The sequence below is a fragment of the Anser cygnoides genome, chromosome 2, assembly GCF_040182565.1.
Source record: "Anser cygnoides isolate HZ-2024a breed goose chromosome 2, Taihu_goose_T2T_genome, whole genome shotgun sequence".
NCBI classification, from domain to species: domain Eukaryota; kingdom Metazoa; phylum Chordata; class Aves; order Anseriformes; family Anatidae; genus Anser; species Anser cygnoides.
Genome location: NC_089874.1, coordinates 140,269,745 through 140,289,435, shown reverse-complemented (window position 1 = coordinate 140,289,435; position 19,691 = coordinate 140,269,745). Strand labels below are relative to the sequence as shown.

At 44.0% G+C, this 19,691-nt stretch overlaps 1 protein-coding gene across 1 annotated transcript in view; it reads right to left on the bottom strand.

Moving 5' to 3' along the window:
• LAPTM4B (lysosomal protein transmembrane 4 beta) overlaps positions 1-19,691 on the bottom strand; it is a 59,257-nt gene that overhangs the window by 25,310 nt on the left and 14,256 nt on the right. The window contains exons 2-5 of the mRNA XM_048068701.2: positions 17,518-17,629; positions 10,204-10,277; positions 9,448-9,570; positions 815-913 (exon numbers count right to left, since the gene is read on the bottom strand). Of these exons, the coding sequence (XP_047924658.1) occupies positions 815-913; positions 9,448-9,570; positions 10,204-10,277; positions 17,518-17,629 (408 nt within the window). The remainder of the gene's footprint in view (positions 1-814; positions 914-9,447; positions 9,571-10,203; positions 10,278-17,517; positions 17,630-19,691) is intronic.

Below are 19,691 nucleotides of genomic sequence, written 5' to 3'. Positions count from 1 at the left end.
TAATATCTAATATTCTTATTATTTGATTCACTTGTTTGACCAGAACTGAGAAGTAAACTAATACTTTCATGGGCCTATGTTATTACAGCTACAAGACCCCTTTTCAGGTGCTCATGCTTAGTTCAGAGTTGTCTGCGGTGTCTGTGAAACAGGATTGAATTTCCTCTGTGCCCATCACTTAGAATATATCACCATGGGGTTTCTCCACTGTTTTATTGCTCAGTAACTCAGAGCCATGAGACCGTTCTACAAAGCTTTCTCAGCTGATTGCTTCCCTATTTTGGGCGACATTGCAAAAAAACATTGTCAGTAGATCTTCATTCCCTTCCCCAGATCTTTTGTGAATGGACAGCATGGGGCTTTGTTGTAAAAACTGACGATTTACCTTTATCCTCTATTTCCTAGCTACAACGTATGAGAGGACCTTTCCTCTTGTCCCTACACTTCTCAGGGTGTGGTTTTTTGTTTTTTTTTAAAGCCTCTGATGAGAAGCCCTGCCAAATATCTTTGAAAAAATAAGAAGTCTGTATCAACATTCCCTTCCTTGTCCACTCCTTCAACAGATTTAAGTATCATGCGCTCCCCCTACAAGCATCACACTTCCCCATTGGGCCCTACATGTTCATGTGTCTGTCTGTGACATTTTCTCCCTTCTTTTTTATTTTTATTTTTTTCACAATACCTACCACTTTGCTTTGTGCAGCTTTCAGACTGCCTGGTCAGTATCTCCCTATGTGTCTTCTGGGGACAGGACTCCCAGAGGGAGCATTTCGCCCATGACTAGAAGTAGGTGGTATACAAATAATGGACTTACCTTAAAAGCCAAAATGATGCTTATGAAAAGGAGTATAATCACAACCAGGCATGTAGGGTTCACAGACATGATCTCTTCCTTGTAGGGAAAATTGCTGGGCTGCAAAAGCAAAAATAAGCAAAACACTGTAAGTTAATCTCACGAGTCATTTAAGATCCATTCAATTAGTGCAGTCTATAATTAATAGCTTAAAAAACTTGCTGTGATCTACTAAATTGGGAGCTCTCTGCACCAACAACCAATTTCAGTAAATTTGTCTGGAACATGTGCTACAAAGGCTCAGCCTGCCAAATGTTCCCCGGAGGGCCGAGGGGATGGCTTTTGCTCTATGTGTGTGGTGGGTTTTCTTTCCCTTTGTGCACACTGGTTTTGTAATGGACACAGATTGACAAGGGGTATCCCTCTGTGGGCTTTGCAGCAGGAAACGTGCCCTCTGGGACAAATGACAGGCAAGTTCTGGTCCTATGAAGTGGTCACTGTCTTACAAGATACAGTACTCTGGCTGTGATTGCCAAAGACTAGTGGCAGCTCCTTCCAAGAGTCAAAGAGGAAAAGTCCAGACAGCACAATCCTTTCACCTAAATATTTGATCAAAAGACATTGGCTGTATTCAAATCCATCTTCTCTTAGCTAAATTTGGATTAGTTCTCCCAGGGGCACTTGTTAGTGCTGCTGTTCCCCAAGGTGTGGGCCGTCCAGGGGAGCAAAGTCATGACGTTAAATCTGAATGTGCTCCAGGCCCTTCTGTTATCTTGTACGTGAAATCAAGGTGACAATGTTCATCTTCTTAGGAGTAGTTATTCAGAACTGTGGGAAGCTTCACGATCAGTGGCTGAAAAACAACCTCTAAAAATGTTTTGCTATATCTGGTATCGCTTTAAAAAAACAAAAACAAAAAAAAAAAAACAAACAACAACAAAAAACACCCTTTAAAATGAATTGTTTTGAAACATGGCAGCACAAGGGCTCCTGTTCCAGATGGAAGAAACCATTCTTTGCAGACAGAGCCACTCTTCACACACGATAGCTCCGCTGCAGCAGCAGCAGCTCACTATAACTGCATGCATTAGCTCCTTCCACGCACAGCCCCCTTTTTCCTTACAGGTCTAATTACTTAAGCAGGCCAGCTCTGAATCCCTGTCAGGACAATTAAACAGCCCAAGCTACAACTGTACTCTTGGCAACAATGGTGAAAACCCAGCGTAACCCCTTGATGCCCCTTACACCAGAAGTCAGAGCAGTGCTTCAGGAAATTCTCCTTTTGGACAGCCGCTGGCGAGAATCGCTCTTAATGTAGTGCTTCCATGAACTGTTCAGAGTGGTTAACATCAGCTGCAGCTGTAGCCGATGCAGATAACGGTTACATAAGCACATTTTTCACTTCTTGACAGCAATGTTTCTGTTAATGTACTGAATTTCATGGCTGAGGTTTTTATCATGTTATCTTCTTTGTCGAGGCACAGCTTTTGTAGGAAACCAACTTGCTATAATTCAATGAGTTACTTCTTTTTTTCTTTTTCTTTTTTTTTTTTTTTCACACAAGGTTATTGCTAAATATAGTGGATGCGGTCACCCAGAGACCAAGAAAGCAAGAGTGTATGCCAAGAAAAGATGCACTGCAAAGTAAAATCAAACTCCTTATATACAGAACATTTAAGTACTACGACCACAGCCCACTCTACTGCTTGCAGGAGTGAGGCCAAAGGCTTGGTTAGAAAGCCCAGTCAGTTAGGGTCAGTCCCAGTAAAACTGCCCAAATAGGTTACCTTTTAGTACTGATCTACCATTAAAAACTATTCAAACTAATTCATGAGTGTAATAGGAACTTCCTAGCTTGGCTTTGGTCTTCATATGCTCTGGTTTTGGGGAACCAGTCGCTAGTCAAAGACTGGACAACTGTATACTGGGGTTTTCATGCCTGTTTTATGCCTGTTTCCAAACATCATTGCAACTGGGATTTGCACGGGGGCAGGGGGAGGGTGGGAAAATGACCAAGGAAGTTCCTGCAACCTTGAAGAGCAGGAACATCTGCTGGAGCCAGGAGCCCTGGCCAAGTCTGGGAGCAGCACATCCCTTACGTCAGCAGTGCTTTAAGTGAAAGGGCCTAATCAGCACTGAAAGCAACAAGCTGGGAGAGTACGTGAGGAGCACATTCTGTGGTTTCTGTCCTCCACGCTCAGGTTTTGGAGTTTCCTTCCTGGGGAGACGTGAGGTGGGAGCAAGCCCCGCGTGGTGGCTGCCCCCACCAAGTGGTGCCTGGTAGATCGTCATGTGCTGTGTGAAAACCAAAGCAGGCCCCTCCTGGGGCTTCCCTGCTTGCTGCGTGGGACAAAAGGCTTCTGGGGCTGCGTGGAAGGCCCAGGGCTGTGGGTCAATGTGGAAGAAGTTCATTTTGTTTGGTAACCAGGCTGGTTGCACCTGCCAGCCAGAAGATATTTAATGCTGGCTTGCCCAGGCTGGCTGACGAGCCGCCTGATCTTGACTCACAACCACAAATCCCTTCGGTGCAGTAGGAAAAACAGTTATGAAACCTTCATTTTGCAGAGAAGCAGGAAAAATTACAGGAAGTGTCTCAGCTGCCCAGTGCAGGTACTGCTGCGGAGCTGGTTTGTGCCAGGAAGGGCTCCTTCATTCCCACCATAACCAAGTGCCAAAAGTGGCTCAGATGAACCAAACACCCATTGTCCTCCGCTGATGCTGCAGTGATGAATTCAAACACTGATGTGACTGTATGAAGTGGGAAAAGACAAATTCTGATCCGTGCAAGGGGTTTGTCACCCATGGGGAAACCAGGAGCTGGAAGCCTGCCACAGGGATGGTCCTGGGCACCAGGGTCAGGCCAAAGGTTTGGCAAATGCACGGGTGCCATAACTTCTGGGAAAAGCTCAGCGTCAAATGTTGTGCAAGGTCTGATGAAGCTCAGACAGAAATATGGTTGGGTGAGAAAAAATCCAGCCCGTCACTGGAAATGCAGGAGGGATTTTGCAGGAAGATGTTGTGAAATTTCATGCACTGACAAGAAGTACTTGTAGTGGTGTGGCACTGGCATGCTAAAGTCTTAATTAAAGTGTCATTCATAACCTTGTCGTGGATACTGAGTGCACTGCATGCATAAAAATATACCCTTAAATTTTCAATTAAAAATAATTACTGCTTATATGTAGCAAAGCTCTATTAGAGACTTCAAAGGAATCTAAATTTTGCATGGCAAGTATATGGTATTGACATTGTACAAATGTACAACAACAGAAAGCCCAAGCCTGAAGCTCCTTCTTGTTCCCTCTTGTACAACCACCCATGCTTTCCTTCCTCTGGGACCACAAAAAATCCACTTCAAATAATGGTGTGGGTTCTCATTCAACAGTTACAATACTCCGAAATTAGATCTTACAGAATTGAAATAAAACAGAAATGAATCTGTAGAATTTTTAAAACCCTGCTAGGAAGTTAATTGTACTTCTTTGGAATTATAAAATGGCATTAAAATGTCAGAAAGAAATTCAATTTTTAAGCTTTAGTTTATAGGAATCAGTTCTTTAGTTCTAATCTTTTACATTCTCTAGACCTCTTTCCTAGGATTGAAAAGCATGACTGGTACAACCTGAGCTGTTAGAGAGCAGCATCACAGCTATTTAATATACTTTGAAATTTTCTTTAGATGACCTGAGAAAGTTCTCTACTTTCATAAAAAAAACAATGTTGCATAACTCAGTTGCAGACTAGCCTGTTCTGCACCTCTGATTCAATTCATTATGTATACTGTTATCAGATGACAGAAGATGAAGTGTTTAATTTTAAGGTTTTAGAAAGCACATACATCAAAGTGCTATTTGGGGTAAAGAAATGAAATGTGTTTTAGGTCAAACTACTTCAGACCTCTACTGCTCCAAGAACCAAGAAGATTTTTTTTTATACATGCAACATTTGCTCTATGTGAAGATTTTTTTTTTCCTAGTGACAGCGATAATGACCAAGATGTCCAACATAACCTTCAGAAAGTTTTATGACACGTCATCTCCCTGTGACGTTTCAAATGACAGATTTGTAACATCTACTTATTTTACATGACCCTTTGTGCTGAGATGCTCTTGCAGTGTATGGGATTTAAGGGATAGACCTGTGTGCAGCTGGGTACTAAATGGCAATGCCAAGTTTCCAAAGACACTTAACGACTCTGAAAGAAGCAGTCAGTGTAGGCTGACATTACAAAACGGCTTGTGAACACCATGCTCAGTGTTTTGGAGTTGCAACACTTTTAGCTAGGGTTATACCTATCCTATTGATAGAATCCTATTTGCCTAAAAGTACAGAGAGGGTTTTATAGCAGCTTGCAACTCACCGTTGGTAGACTTAAATCTGGTAGATGTGCACCAAACTGAAGAGATAAAATAATTCCAGGTACTAGCATAGAGAAGTAGAAGTGATTAAAAATATGGGCGGTTGACCTTATGGTAAAAAAATAACATTCTTCTGTGACTGCCAAATATAATCCATTACTTGAAGTATATGCTCTTGCAGATATTCAATAATGAATCTGAAGAATGATTGGGATTTTTCATTTCCCTTATGGAGCTGTGCTCCCTAAAACACCAATCCCCATATTCAAAGCAGTTTTAGAGGCACGAAAACTGAGAATGCCAGGAAGAAACACAATTCACTCCTTTACTTTCTGCCTTGCTTGGCAGGCCCCTGCAAATGGAATGAGGGCAAGATGCCCCTAGGGCTGATTTATAAATCATCAGGAGCAATCACACCTAATTGGCATGACTCATATCTCACCTGTGGGGACATGGGTATTAACTGCAATCTTGTTCTCAATGTGGTGTTTAAGACTACAGACGTATCTACTATGAACATCATTTAAAGGTAAGGGAACACGTCCACGGGTGCAAGCCTGTATAGCAGTACCTGGGCTGTATAGCTGCATTGGTGATATTATTGTTAAAAACTGGAGAAGTTTATTTTTAGTTTCATCTTGTTCTCCGAAATCCTTTACGTTGCAAGAGCATCTCTGAATATCTGATACCAGCAGACATGAATTTCACCCACTGTGTCTGTTTTTTCCTACTTAGAGTGTATTTGCTCTGAACCAAATGTGACAACCTTTTGCCAGAAGATGTGGGCTCCTGTGTGGGGGTCCCAGGGATTCCTGCTGAGCTACTTGTTCTAGGGACCACAGCCCAGACAAGGAAGAGTCAACAGCTTCAAAGCTGTTGTAAAATAGCTTCAAAATGTTGTTGAACAGTTGGCGTTAGTGTACAAAATTCACCTTGGCTGTTGGTAGTTTTTGCCAATCACTAATCTCTGCTGTAAATGATACAATAGAAATTTCTCTTTGTTTCTTACTGAACTTCACCTGGACTAGCTTTTAACTACTCATTATCATTACACCTCTCATCTAATTTAAACAGCCTTTAAACCTAGCTGCTATGCATACAAAAGCCATAATGGTATCACCTCTTGGTCTCCTTCCTTGACAAACTAGGCAGGAAATTTGATTATCTGTCATCATACTACAATTTATCCAGCTTTTATATGATTTACAGAAGAGCTTCTCTGCATTTACTTTGACTTTTAAGTTGGAGACACCAGAAGTAGGTAAACACAACCTATGTGATCAACAGAGAAGGAAAGCCTCCTATCTTACTATTCATTGCTCTATATTCTTCAGCCCGCAAATCTCAAGAATAGTATTTGCAAGCAGGAAAAAAAAAAAGTGGACTCTTGTTTTGTCACTTAGTCCCCCAGGCTGCATTCTAGTTGCAGTTGCCATGGTATAAGCTCATCTTTATTCCTTTTTTTTTTTTTTAATATTTATTCACATTTAGCAATGTAGCACACGTGGCTGAATGAACTCAGCTTCTCAATCAGTGTGGCTCACTCTGAGTAATGGCTCTGTCCATAATGTTATTTACATCTCCATCAGTCTGTGTCAGCCACAGGTTTTACTAGAAGTGATTTTGCTGGGGAAAGCCACAAGTATTGACTCTGGGAAATGCAGAGATCTTCTCACTTTGGGCAATGCAGGGTATAGTCTTTCAGAGGATGGTACAGCAGGACTAGATTAGGCTCCTGCTCTTAACTTTCCTCTAGAGGACTTGGTCCCTTTGGACAGTGACCTAGGGAAGCTCTCCCAAAGCTGACATTACCTTTGTGAATGGCCTCTTGGGCACCACAACCCTCCTCCATCTGCCATCTAACGTGATCTAATGCATTTGTTACATCCTTTATCGATCTAGTGCTTCACTGATGTTCCTGAGTATCGTGCTGCGAAGTCAAATGGCTTACAAAGGTCTACTACGCCCCTGCCCAGCTTTATCGACGAAGTCGGTAATCTTGTCAGTGAAAGAAAATGAGTTTCCCTGCAGGACTGATTTGCTGTGAAACCATGCTGGCAGTCATTAATCATATTTCTCTGTCCTAATCCTTTGTCAATTGACTCTCATCTCAGCATTTCTGCTACTCTGCTTGGTAGCAATGTCAGGCTAATCAGCCTATAATTATCCTGAAAATCCCCCTTGCCCTTCTGAGCACAGACAGTTTAGTGCTCATGAAGCCTTGTGCAATTTCATTACCCACGTAGAAAATGATTTACAACAGCAAGAAAGGATCTGTGCAATCAGACATTTTAACACTCCAGAGTGCACGTTATCTGGGCTTGCTCATTTTAAAACGGTGTGTTCAGAGTGAAAACTCTTTAATGTGTTTCTTGACTGTCAGTGAATAGAAATTACTTCCAAAACCCCAGCTATATAAACATGTTCTACTGCTTGTTTCCAAATGCAGAGCAGAAATAGCTGGTGAACACTTCTTCCTTTTTTTTTTTTTGCATCAGTATATTTATCACCTCTGCCCAACAAATGGCCTCTCCTTGCATTAGAAATTTTTCTTTTTCATTTCTAATATACTTATAAGTAGTCTTTTGGCCTTTTTGCAGTTATAGATTTTTCTCTGAGGTTGTTAGTTTGTGTTTTTTTTTTTTTTACCTCTGGTAACTTCTAATGAAGGTTTCATTAATTTAAGCTATCCAGAAATAAAACATCTCAACAGCATGGAAAATTCTTATAAGATTAAATCTCCAGCTTTCTTGAAGTCAGCTCCGTGCCTGAGTGTACGACAGGAAAAGCGTCATGGGAGAAAACCCAAATACACGTGTTCAGCAGGTGGTGGCTACACTGACCAGGAGGGAAAAATGTGTCCTTCTTGGAGTTATTGGTAATGCCTTGGAGTTGCTGTTAGAAATGTAGGTCAAAACAGGAATGTGGATCACAAAGAGTTCTGCTGCACAATTTCCAGTGTCCTCCAGGGTCTGCTCTTTGTATTTTGGCTATGGAAGGGCCAAAGGCAGTGATGTCTTAGCACACATTTTGAGGGAATTGGCCGTCCTTTGCCCTCCTGGTGAGCCGGCTCCAAATGTGGCACCAACAAGAAGAACAGCAGCTCTTCAGCATGCAGTTCCCAGCCCCAGACTGCTGCTTTCCCCCTCACATTTTCCATCAAGGACCAAGATTAAACAAAACCTGGTTACAACGAGCCCCCTGGGATGAGGAGCGTGAGCTCCAGAGCTGCAGCTGGTCCTCATGCTGCCACAGGAGGGGGGCTGGCACCGACCCACGGTGAGGGGCTGCAGGAAAAGGGTGAAGAGGAGGGCTCCAGCCTTAATTTGTTCTTTTTCACCCTTATCTCTGAGTACCTTTTGAATTGTTCCTCTGCTTCTCTTCCAGTGCAGCACCAGCTGTGACTGTGGGCGGGTGTTAAGTAAGGTGAAGGATAACAGGTCCCTGATGCATCCCAGCTCCCGCTGGCTTGACACATTGCCTCTTCCCAGAGATTTGTGCAGCCACTTATCTGCCTGCTGTTGCTCATTACCTGTTATTTATAATGCCCTAGGTGGTTTTCCATCCACATAACAAAGTTCACAGCCAAACTAATCTGCATTCAAGTTCTCAAGGTGGGTTTTCAGAGACAGCTGCTGTGTTAAGTTGTCCCAGAGCTCTGCAACTCCATCTGAACCCATCCAGACACAGCCCAGGACCCGAGATGAAAGATTTGCTTGTCTTCACTGTAGGTGGTTGCAGTCACATACTTTAGGCTCACACAGTACTGAGTATGGATGTTTGGCCACAGTAGAACCTGTCAAGAAGGGAGCCTCTAATTGTCCCAAAGATGAGACAGATTGATAATATTTTCTGGAAAAAACAAACCTACCTTGAATCTAATTCCTGCCTAAAGAAAGCTGTGTTAAAGCCACCAAATAAATTCAAAGAAGCAACAAAACATCCTTTCTCATAGCATGAGAAATAAGTCACTGGATATGAACGCAGTAACTGAATCCAAAAGCAATCTCTTAGGATCTCTCTCTTGCACTATCATCATCATTCCTAATGAAATGGTGCTGAGAGCTTCCACAGCATCACAAAACTCTAGAACTCCGCATAGATACTGTAATGTAAGTTGGAAATGTAACTTGCAAGGGTGTGGAATACAGATGAGCAAGCTCAAACTGAGCAGACTGTTCAAGGACTGCATACGAAGACAACAGTAAACCATTGGCTAGAAATATGGGACAAACTGGGCACCTTGCATGGTTCTCCCCAAAGCCTCAAAAGGCTTATGAAATTTGGGTGATTTACCAGCTGGCGGAGGTAGTCCTGAATTGTGCTGGGATAGACAAGTACACTGATGGCAACCAACGTGTTGAGAGCAAAGTCAAAGATCTGGTAACAGAAGAAAGGGATGATCCAAGCCGCATGTTGCTAGAAAGGAAATAAAATAAAAACACATCAACCACAAGCTAAAATGGGAGGATATATATCTTTCTGCACTAAAACCTAAGGAATATCTAACAGAATGCAATGTTACATTTCATGAAGCTATAAGAGGAAATAACTTGTAAAATAGGCTAAAAGAAATGTAACATTCAGCCAAAAAGATTGGCCAAACCAGCTTGGCTGCTGAGCTGCTGCAGTATGTGTGGTGCAACCCCCGCAGCTCATTATACCGGGACATTTAAAAACCACATGAGACTTTTTTTTTTCCCAGATAAATAGGATTAATATCAGGACAAACCACAGATGTGGGAGGGAATGGGAAAAAAATCCATTAAATTTGGTAGGAACAAGATTCAGTTCTCTGAATTGACAGTTTGCCCAGAGCTTACTCCTATTTGAAAGTGCAGAGAGCAAACACATCTGGGCAGCCTCCAGCACGGGGCTGTGCCATACCACTCATCTAAACAACCAGCTCTGCCACCTCTTTGTTTTGTTTGTTTGTTTTTCTCTCAATTTTCAGCTAAACATGAAATTGTTAGAAAGCAACTTTCTTAATTTTATTTCCACAGAGTTGTATAGTTCACTCGCTTCACATCTTTATGGAATGTAATGAATTACCTTATACGCGCCATACGTAGCCATTGCACAAATCAGAATCATTAGAAGAGAAATTGCTGTGGCAATGCACATATCTGAAAAAGAAACACGTAAGAGTGATTGCAGGAAAAATTCAGAGCTTGGTTCAGTTATTTTGCCATCTGCTTAGTGCTGAGCATCCCAAAGGGCAGGATGGGAAGCGTGGGTGGGTGGGGATGAGCCAGGTGCATCACGCAGCCATTGCTGGAGGAAATCTCTGGCTCCTGTGGGAAATCTCCAAATTATGAGAAGCTAAGACAGAGGTTACATTGCACAAGCCTCCGCAGCCCTGATAAGGCTGGGGAGATGCCGTGAATTGTTCCCCCCCCCCCCCCCTTTTTTTTTTTTTTGAAGGATTTTCAAATATCTGGGGAAGAATGGCTAGAAGACTATTTTGCCTGTGAGGATGACGTCTGTAGTCAGAAAGTGTCGGTGCTGAAGTCAAAGCGTGACCACTGGAGATAAATCTGAGCTTGCCAGACACATGGAGCTCAGCAGGAGCCGGATGCCTGGCTGTTACCAGCCCCTCGGGTACCTTTACATCCTGTACCCAGCTCTGCCTGTTGCGAGACAGCTTTTGGTATCAGGACCGGCAGCTGAAGGCTATCTGTCTTGTGTGAGTCAGCAGGAACCACTGTCACTTCTTCGCCTGTGGTTGCAGACATGCCTCCCAGACTACAAAAGTTTACAGCCTTGGAAAGGATGTCTGCATTGGACTACACAGATAAGTTTAAATTAACCTTGGGGAGGTCAGGATCTTCTCATTATTGCCACACCTACTCTGCAACTAACCTAAAGAATGACCAAGCTGCCATGGGTCAGGAGAGGAAAAAAAAAAAAAAAGAGAAAAAGAGAGGAGAGAATGAACACTGTGGCTTGTTTTTGCAGTAACAGCTGCCATGTATCATTGCTCACATCTTTCTAAACACTTCAGAGAAGCAGAAATGCATTTTTAAACACAAAACCAGACAAGGCAAGTAGAGGTATCTTACAACAGAAATAATGTACTCCAAACTTTCATTTCAACCAGGAATACTACAGAGATACACGATTTGTTAATGGAGATGTATGTGTGTCAGGAAAGATAAGGTAGTAAAGGAAGTAAAATATTCTTTACAGTTTTGATTGGGGTATTACAGGACTCCTGTCTTTTTCTTCTATTGCTGCTGAGCTTTCAATTAACTTTTTATTAGATTTAAGAAGTTTCTAAGCCACGGACAGCTGGAAGGAGATCCTGGGGGGAAAAAAATTATGTATGTTTGTTCTTTTCCTATACACCTCCCTAGATATAATCACCGGCCTTAGGATGCCAGAAGTGAGAGGCTGTATTTCTGACCCTGCCCTGACAGTAGGTTTGGGAGCACAACTGAACATTGCAACTATTCTTCAGAGGCTAAGCACAAAGAGGAGAGAGGAGGCAAGGTATTTAGGACATGACTTGTAGAGGTCCCAGCTCTGTGAGTATCCATGAGATACCTGCTGCTCACAGTGCTCTTACCATGTGCGTGGAAACTGCCTGTCTCCGTGAGGTATTTGGGGGACTTGAGACACAGAAATGCTGTGTTCAGGCTGCTCACTGCCTGACTTTGGAGGCGTTTGAAGTGTGAAGATGCCTCCATTTGACCACAGTGTTGACATGACACCTAACTCTAGCACTTTCTGAGGAGCATCCCACAGCAAGGGACAGTCCTTCACCTCCCTGTCTGCATCCAGAAGTGGCCCTGCACAGGTGCCTGGGAGCCTGCAGGAAGCTCCCTGAAGGGGCCTGATCTGGACAGGGACTCCAGTGCAGCAGAAGAGACCCTACTGCAGGCTAATTCCTGATTTAATGGATGGAGCCTCTTTCCTGGGCACTTTTAAACTCTTGTAGTATGACAAGGAGTCCCCATTTCCTTACTCACGGTGCTTCCTACACAAAGCTTCACACATGCTGGCTTGTGGATGCCATGGGGGGACACACAGGCTCCTTGTTTGTAACGCGGGAGGGGATGACGCCTCAGTGCTTCCCAAATCTCGCTTCAACCCAAATTGCTTTTCAGAGGCACCTTCTTCTCCTGATACTCATCTCATACATCCAGCTTGGACAACTGAGCTATGCTACCATGAGCAAACTCCAGCTTTTTAGGAGCTGTAAGGCCTGCAGTGTTCCTGTTGCAGGTGGTCTGGATTCTGTCCTCGAGAGAAAGAAGGACCCACAAAATGAACCTGTGCTAATAACAGTTACTGCAGTCTGCTCGTATGCTCTTATTTGTGTGGTTGTTTACTCTAACTGCCCCCCGCGCCTCCTGTGAAATCAAAATAATGTTGAGCACTCCCAGTGCAATCAAGGTTATGAAAGAAAGGAGAGATGTGGGAACGGCCGTCTGTAGCCACCAACCTCAATTGAACCTCTTGAAAAAGAGCCTGTTGGATCGACATTTTCATTTTAGCCATCAGTTTGAAGCCACTGCGTGCTTATTTATTCTGCCCATTCATAATCCCAGTCCTTATTCCCGGTCTCAAGGGGAAGCTGCTGTCATTGCAGCTCGCAGCAGACACAGCAGTTAGGGCCTGGCTGTGCTGGTGATCCTGGCAGCTCTGGTTCAGGGCCAGAGCCCAGCGAGCCTGGTCCCTGGTGCCACTCGAGCCGTGCACAGCCGTGCCAAGCCTTCGTTGGCCCAAGCTCATCCTTTCCCATTTAAGGTTTCACTGGGCTTTTCGGGCTGTGTCAGCTTCAATTAATGAGAGTGAAACCAGATATGTAGCACACTGAATGAGACGCTAGCAGGGAGGTGTGATTTTTTCCCCAAAACACGCTGTACATCCCATGGCACTCATGACTAGATGAGCTGTACCTGCACCACTGCAGTGTTTATAAGGCCTGCTGCTCTAGAGGGCTTCTTGAGGTTTCTGTTTGGTTTTAAAGAAATGGAGTTAGATTTTTCTCTCTTGAGCCTTGCGGGGAGACATCTTTCTGCCTGTGATAACTTCTGCTTCCTTCACAGGGAGACAGCGAGGAGCCGCAGCAAGGCCATGACCTCCCATCCTCCAACTCCTCCCCTGCCCACCCTGGAGGGACCGAGAAGATGCTGAGCAGCAGCCTACAATCCCCAGGCAGTTATGTCTACCCTCCCAGCCGTATTTATCTGGCAGCCTGGCCCTGTTACAGCCCGCTGAGGATTACTGCCTCTCTGCCTCCTCCAGCCTCCCTGGGGGAGCTCTGTGCCCCTGCTCCCAGCATCGCTCCTGGGGCCCAACCCCTGCATCAGTGGCATTTTCTGTCCAGCAAAAAAAGAAGGCCAGTAAGAAGGAAAGAGAGAAGAAAAGAGTGAGCTTTCTGCATCTTTGAGTCCAGCTCATTTACTCCAAATGTTAAGATGTAGCCCCAAATACTGGGGCAGGGGTCTATTTTTTTCCCCTCCCTGTGACATGGGGTTCATGCTACACCAGTGATGTTGATGCAGAGGGGCAGGGAGGGTACCTGCTCCCTTGTACCCCCCCAGTGGAAGTCCAAGCCTGATATTTATAGGTTTCCTTATAAAAATACATCTATTTTAAATATTGTTTTTTTTGCGCCCTGGGGTGCATGTCACATTCTGCAAGGAGACCATCCCACCAGCCTGCCCACTCTTCCAACCCTGTACAGAAACCCCTCGCCCCATCTGCACATCCCTGGGCAAGAACACCAGCTGATTTTGGACTGATTTGCTGACACTGGTGTCAAAGTTCCCATGGGTTCCCACAGGGCATAGGCAGGATTTCAGTCCTGGCTGTCATATGGGTTAGGAAGGATCACACACACCTGTTACCATGAGGGCAGTAAATGAGAACAAGCAACACTCCTTGCTCATTTGGGCTTTAACACATCAGGATCATAGCCTGCACACATGAAGAAGTTGATCAGGAGTTTCAGGTGAAACCCGCTGGGAAGCCAGAGTGACTTACAGGGCTTTTCCATCTCCCATACAGGGATCATCATGCTTTTACCAGTAAAAGCATTGCATAAGGCAGCTCACATGTTTCTTTCTTGTTTTTCCCAGTCTGACTTCTAGTTCATAAACTCCCCCAGGCCCTGAGGAAATAATGGAAAGAAAGATGAGGCTGAAAGGGCTCAGCTGAGCATCCAGCAGAGAAGAGGAAGCCCAGAGCACTGCCGGTTCCCAGATGCACGCCTCGGGGCGGCAGCCAAGCCACATGCCCCTGTCACCCAGCACATCTATCTGCCACAAGGCAAGACCTGGCAGATGCTTTTTCACCCATTGTTTCCCTTTCCAGAATAGAAAGAAAAAGCTCTGCCCTACAGCTTTTTCCAAGTGCTCAGGTAGATACTTCCTCTGCTTAATCGACCACTTGGTGCAGAGCCCATGGCAATGCCCTGGGGACCATGCTCCAGCCTAAATCCTGAAGTTAAGGGTAAGCAGCCATTTGCATAAGAACTGGTGCTGCACTGGCATTTTCAAACGTTTCACAGTTGACTGGCTCTGGCTCTAAGTGTGACAGACAACTGTGACACTGCTGGAATAGAAAACTGAAAATTGTCCATAAACCAGGCCTTAGTACAGTCGTAAAGAAATATGAATACAAATATGGGGGGAATTTCTTGGGAGCCAAGGGAAAATCTGACATCAACATCAGGTGAGCCTTACCTCCACTACTATGACTCAGCTGAAAAGTTTGTTTCCAGCTAATATTTGCAGAGGTTTGACCAAGTCTATTTGAGGAGTGAGGGAAAAGGAGTGACAATTTTACATGCAAAATCTGTGGGTTTTTTTTTTTTTTTGGATTGCTATGGATAAGGGTAACCAAAGCAGCAGAGAATAAAAGTTACTAATACTTCCATCATTATTTGTCAGTACAAGCACAGAATCACCGAATGGTTTGGGTTGGAAGGGACCTTAAAGCCCACCCAGTTCCAGCCCCCTGCCATGGGCAGGGACACCTCCCACCAGACCAGGTTGCCCAAAGCCCCATCCAGCCTGGCCTTGAGCACCTCCAGGGATGGGGCATCCACAGCTTCTCTGGGCAGCCTGTGCCAGGGCCTCACCACCCTCTGAGTGAAGAATTTCTCCTAAGGCCTAATCTAAACCTACCCTCTTTTAGTTTAAAGCTATTCCCCCTTCCCCTATCACTACACCCCCTGACAAAAGTCCCTCCCCAGCTTTCCTGTGGCCCCCTTTAGGTACTGGAAGGCTGCTGTAAGGTCTGCCCAGGGCCTTCTCTACTCCAGGCTGAACAACCCCAGCTCCCTCAGCCTGTCCTCATAGGAGAGGTGGCTCCAGCCCTCTGGGCATCTTCATGGCCCTCCTCTGACTCGCTCTAGCAGGCCCATGTCCTTGTGCTGGGGGCCCCAGAGCTGAACGCAGGCTCCAGGTGGGGTCTCATGAGAGCAGAGCAGAGGGGGACAATCACCTCCCTCGCCCTGCTGGCCACTCCTCTGCTGATGCAGCCCAGGACATGGTTGGCTTTCTGGGCTACAAGTACAGGTAACAACTTTGGGACCTTCATTAGTGTGAAAGTCAATGTATCTTACTGTATTTTGTACTCATGGTTTCACATCTAAGAATTTCAGCACACGTATCTAACCTAGGAAATATATACTCAAAAACAGGCAAACAAAACTGGGACAAGGGAAGAACTTGTGAAAGTTTGTTTGATGTTTTACTTCACAAGAAAGTGTTTCCTCTGATTTGAACAGATATAGTAATATTGAAAAAAAAAAAAAAAAAGAAACAAATTTTCTCTCATGCTGGCTATTTCCAGTGACTATAAAAGCCAGCAGCCTGATTCAGCTGCCTTACTTGGTAAGGCATTAAGCTAGAGGGAGTCAAAGAATAAAAGGAGACCTTAATTCACATGTTCGTTCATAATTTAACTGCCTGAGAAACGTTCCCTCTACCAAATGGAAATGAGGTTGCCTGGCCCACAAGCCATCCTTTTACAGCCTTTCAGGGCTCACTTCAGAAACCTGAATAAAAAATACAGAAAATACAATTTTCAAGTGTAGATGGAAATCCCCAATGTACTTGATCTGACAGCTATTGCATTACAAAACAGAATTACTATTTTAAAGCCTTGGGCACTGGCAGGCCTCTGATGTTGGCTATATAAAACCACACTGACAGACAGTCATTACCAAGGTTAATCTCTGAGAATTAGGACACGGCAGTCAGTTTTAATATGTCAGGATCAGCTAGGAGCCCATCTGTATGTATGACGGTCCCTACTTCCTTAAATCCAGTTATATAAAAAGATTTTTAGTCCAAAGGTGTTGGTGCTTTTGTCAGTGAAGACACAATAAAGTAGCAATTGCCCCCTGTTATTAAATGTAAGCCTTCGAGGCATATCTGCACTAAAGAACTTGTGGAAATAAGCATCCCTTAACAAATAACCCAGCAGCTCTGACACACCATGGTCATAATTATTTTTCTCATGTGTGGAGCTATTCCTTTTCCTGCTGATATTTTTATTGGCTTCAGCGGGAATGAGTTGGAACCTTTTGCTGTAGATGTGTGGCTCTGAGCAGCAAGGCACCAGTGGGACTGATGGGAGCCCTTATTTCAGATTGCAGTGGGAAATGTTGAACATAGCAATCTTGTGAGCAGAAAAACAAATACGTAGACATTTTTTTATCAAAAACACATACAAGGGAAAATCTTCTAGGTACTGCTCAAACAGTTAAAACAAACAAGCAGACCAAACACCACCAAATCATTGCCCTGAAAATAAAACTGCCATGGAAGAAAGAAGCATTTGCAAAGGGCAGGAGGTTTTTGCAGGAGAAATAAATGGCATTGAAGATTACTATGGCCTTCCATGAGAAATAACAGCCCTGTGTTATCTCTATACATCTATGACTGTACAGTTAATGCTTACTTTTGCATCTGTCACTACAGGTTGGGGCAAGTCATGCCATGTGCACGTAGGGGTGTAAATGAATGACCATATTCAGATGGTTATAGAAATAGCAGCACATGGTCTTACGTGTGTGCAGCCATCGCAGGGCATGGTGCTCAGAGGCCCAGCATTCCCTGAATTTTCCAACCCCCCTGGGGCTCTCAGCATTGTGCTGGGGAATAATATCTGCACGTCTGGGGGCTGGCTGTGCTCTGTCAAGCCAGGAAACAGCACAGGGAACAGGTAAGGCTAGTAGTGGGCAGCCAGATTGAACTGTGCCACAAATACATCTTTCACAATAAAAATGCATCTGTAAGGTACCAAGAGGAAGAAATAATTAACGGTCAATAATTACTGAAACAATAGGACAGCTACTTAAATGCTGGAGCAATAGATGTTAGTGCTTAGACAGCCTGTACTTACTGGCATCATCCATAAATTCAAATTCACCCCCTAATTCGGCACTGGTGAGGTGGTACTGGTCAGGGTCGGTCAGGGCGCTCAGCAGAATCAGCAGTACCACCGAGTTGATGATCTATGGAGAAGAAGGGAGAAGGGTCAGGCTGTGAAAGCAATCCATAATGAAACTCTGGGCAGGACGTCCCACCACAGGCTCTGCTGCCGACTGACGCACTGGCTGTTTTCCAGCTGCAAAACTGTAGCATTTCACTAACACCAGAATTAGTTCCTCTAGGTTTGTGTGGGCAGGATATATTTCTTTCCCAAGTGGCAGGAAAATTAAACAAAATGTGCGTCACTCCTTTTCCTTCAGACTCTCTCCCACAACATCAGACAAGTTATCTCTGTTCTTTCAGATTACAGAACATGTTAACACAGCCATTTTTTTTTTTTTTTCTGTCAAAAAACTCCAAATCAATTAAAAACAGTAACTTTGTGATTACTACAAATGAGTGCTGCAGTGAAGGTTTACTAGCAGGGCAGAGCTGGAATTGGTGATGTGCCCCATTAAAGTGCTAGATGATCAAAGAAGGGCTTATTTGCTGGAAGAGGCTGCATTTGAGAAGAGGCTGTGAATAATGAGCAGGTTCACATGAGCTGCTAAATCAGGAGGCTTTGGGGGGACAGGAGTAGGTGGCACCATGAGCCCAATGCCTGATGAACACATTTTGTGGCACGTGGCATGGGGAGAAGTTCACACCCAATAAGACTTGCTCTATGAAGCTCAATAAGTGAATTAAATGCAAGAACATAAGATTGACTGAGAAATTCTGTAGAAACAGATTGTCAGGTATGAGTGGAATGCAAAGGTAGGGAAGAGCTGTACTTTGAAACAAATCTGAACAAAATACTTATAGCTCTTTGAAGTGATGAGGAGACTAATTGCAGGGAAGAAGATTGCTCAGCATGAAATAACACTGTCTGGCTAAAAGATTATTATGCAGAAGTAAGAAGATAACTGATCAACAGGAAAAAATGAAGAAAAGAATGCTGATTATAGAATATGCTGGGAAAGATGGATTTGTATTGCTCTGGTTCGCACTTTGAAGTCATCTCAATTTGATCACAGGTTAGTAACAGCAATAAAAAGGTGTAGAACGAGCTATAATAAGATATGAACAGGCTAGAGAATTTTTTGGGTAAGCTACATGCTTTTTGATGGGCAAATTCTGCTGTGTTTAGCTGACATCAGATTTGTTAACAATGTTCTTTGAAAAATTGTTAAGAATAGATTGAGTTCACAAGACAGGGAAAGAACACATCCAGTTTATACCTTCACAAAGCAGAAAGGCCATAAAAAGAATTTCTGCCTAGACTGTACTATTTGAGAATAAAATAAACCCAGGAACAGACAATCAAGTGGTCTCCTTGTTGGCACTTAAAATTTGTACGGTCATAAGCAACAACCTCCATGGGTTTCTCAAGGACAAGCCACATTATCTCATCCTATTCACCTTCTCTGACAGGTAAAATAAGCTTTGTGAGCAGGGGAAAAGGAGTAGATAACTTTTTGCATCTTAGCAGGCCTCTTGACATAATGAGAATCTTGGTAGTGAGCAAGAAAAACCTGGTCTGGTTGAAGGTGCAGGAAGGTGAGCGCACATCCAGCTGCATGGCTGGAATGAAAAATAGCTCTCAAGGATTCACAGAAGATATATTGGTTAGGGGTTCTCCAGTATTGTTCAAATGGTATTTCAAGTAACTTGTGAATTGTGTCTTTCTTCCATTTCAGCCAATTCCAAGATGTGAGGACACTGACCAACTATGGCAGAAGTCAGACAAATAGAGAGTAGCGCACCTCATTTGTGACAAACACCTACAGAAGACCAAGAGTAGAGATAACTGAGCAGGCAACAGTTCCTCAGAAAGGAGTCCTGGGAGTTACAGTGAATAAACTGAACGTGATTCAGCACTGTCCCATACCTGCTGCAGGATCCTGGGTATTAGATGCAAATTGACCTCCCACATGCCCTCCGCAGGGGCTCTGCAGGAAGGGTGCAGTTCAAAGCCCTTCAAAAACATACCAAGAAAAACCCTGTGGAGGATCCTACAGCAGAACAGAGGGTGATCAGACATCCAGAATGTGTGACTGACAGTGGAAAAACTGGGATTGCTTAGTCTAGTGAAGAGAAGGTGGA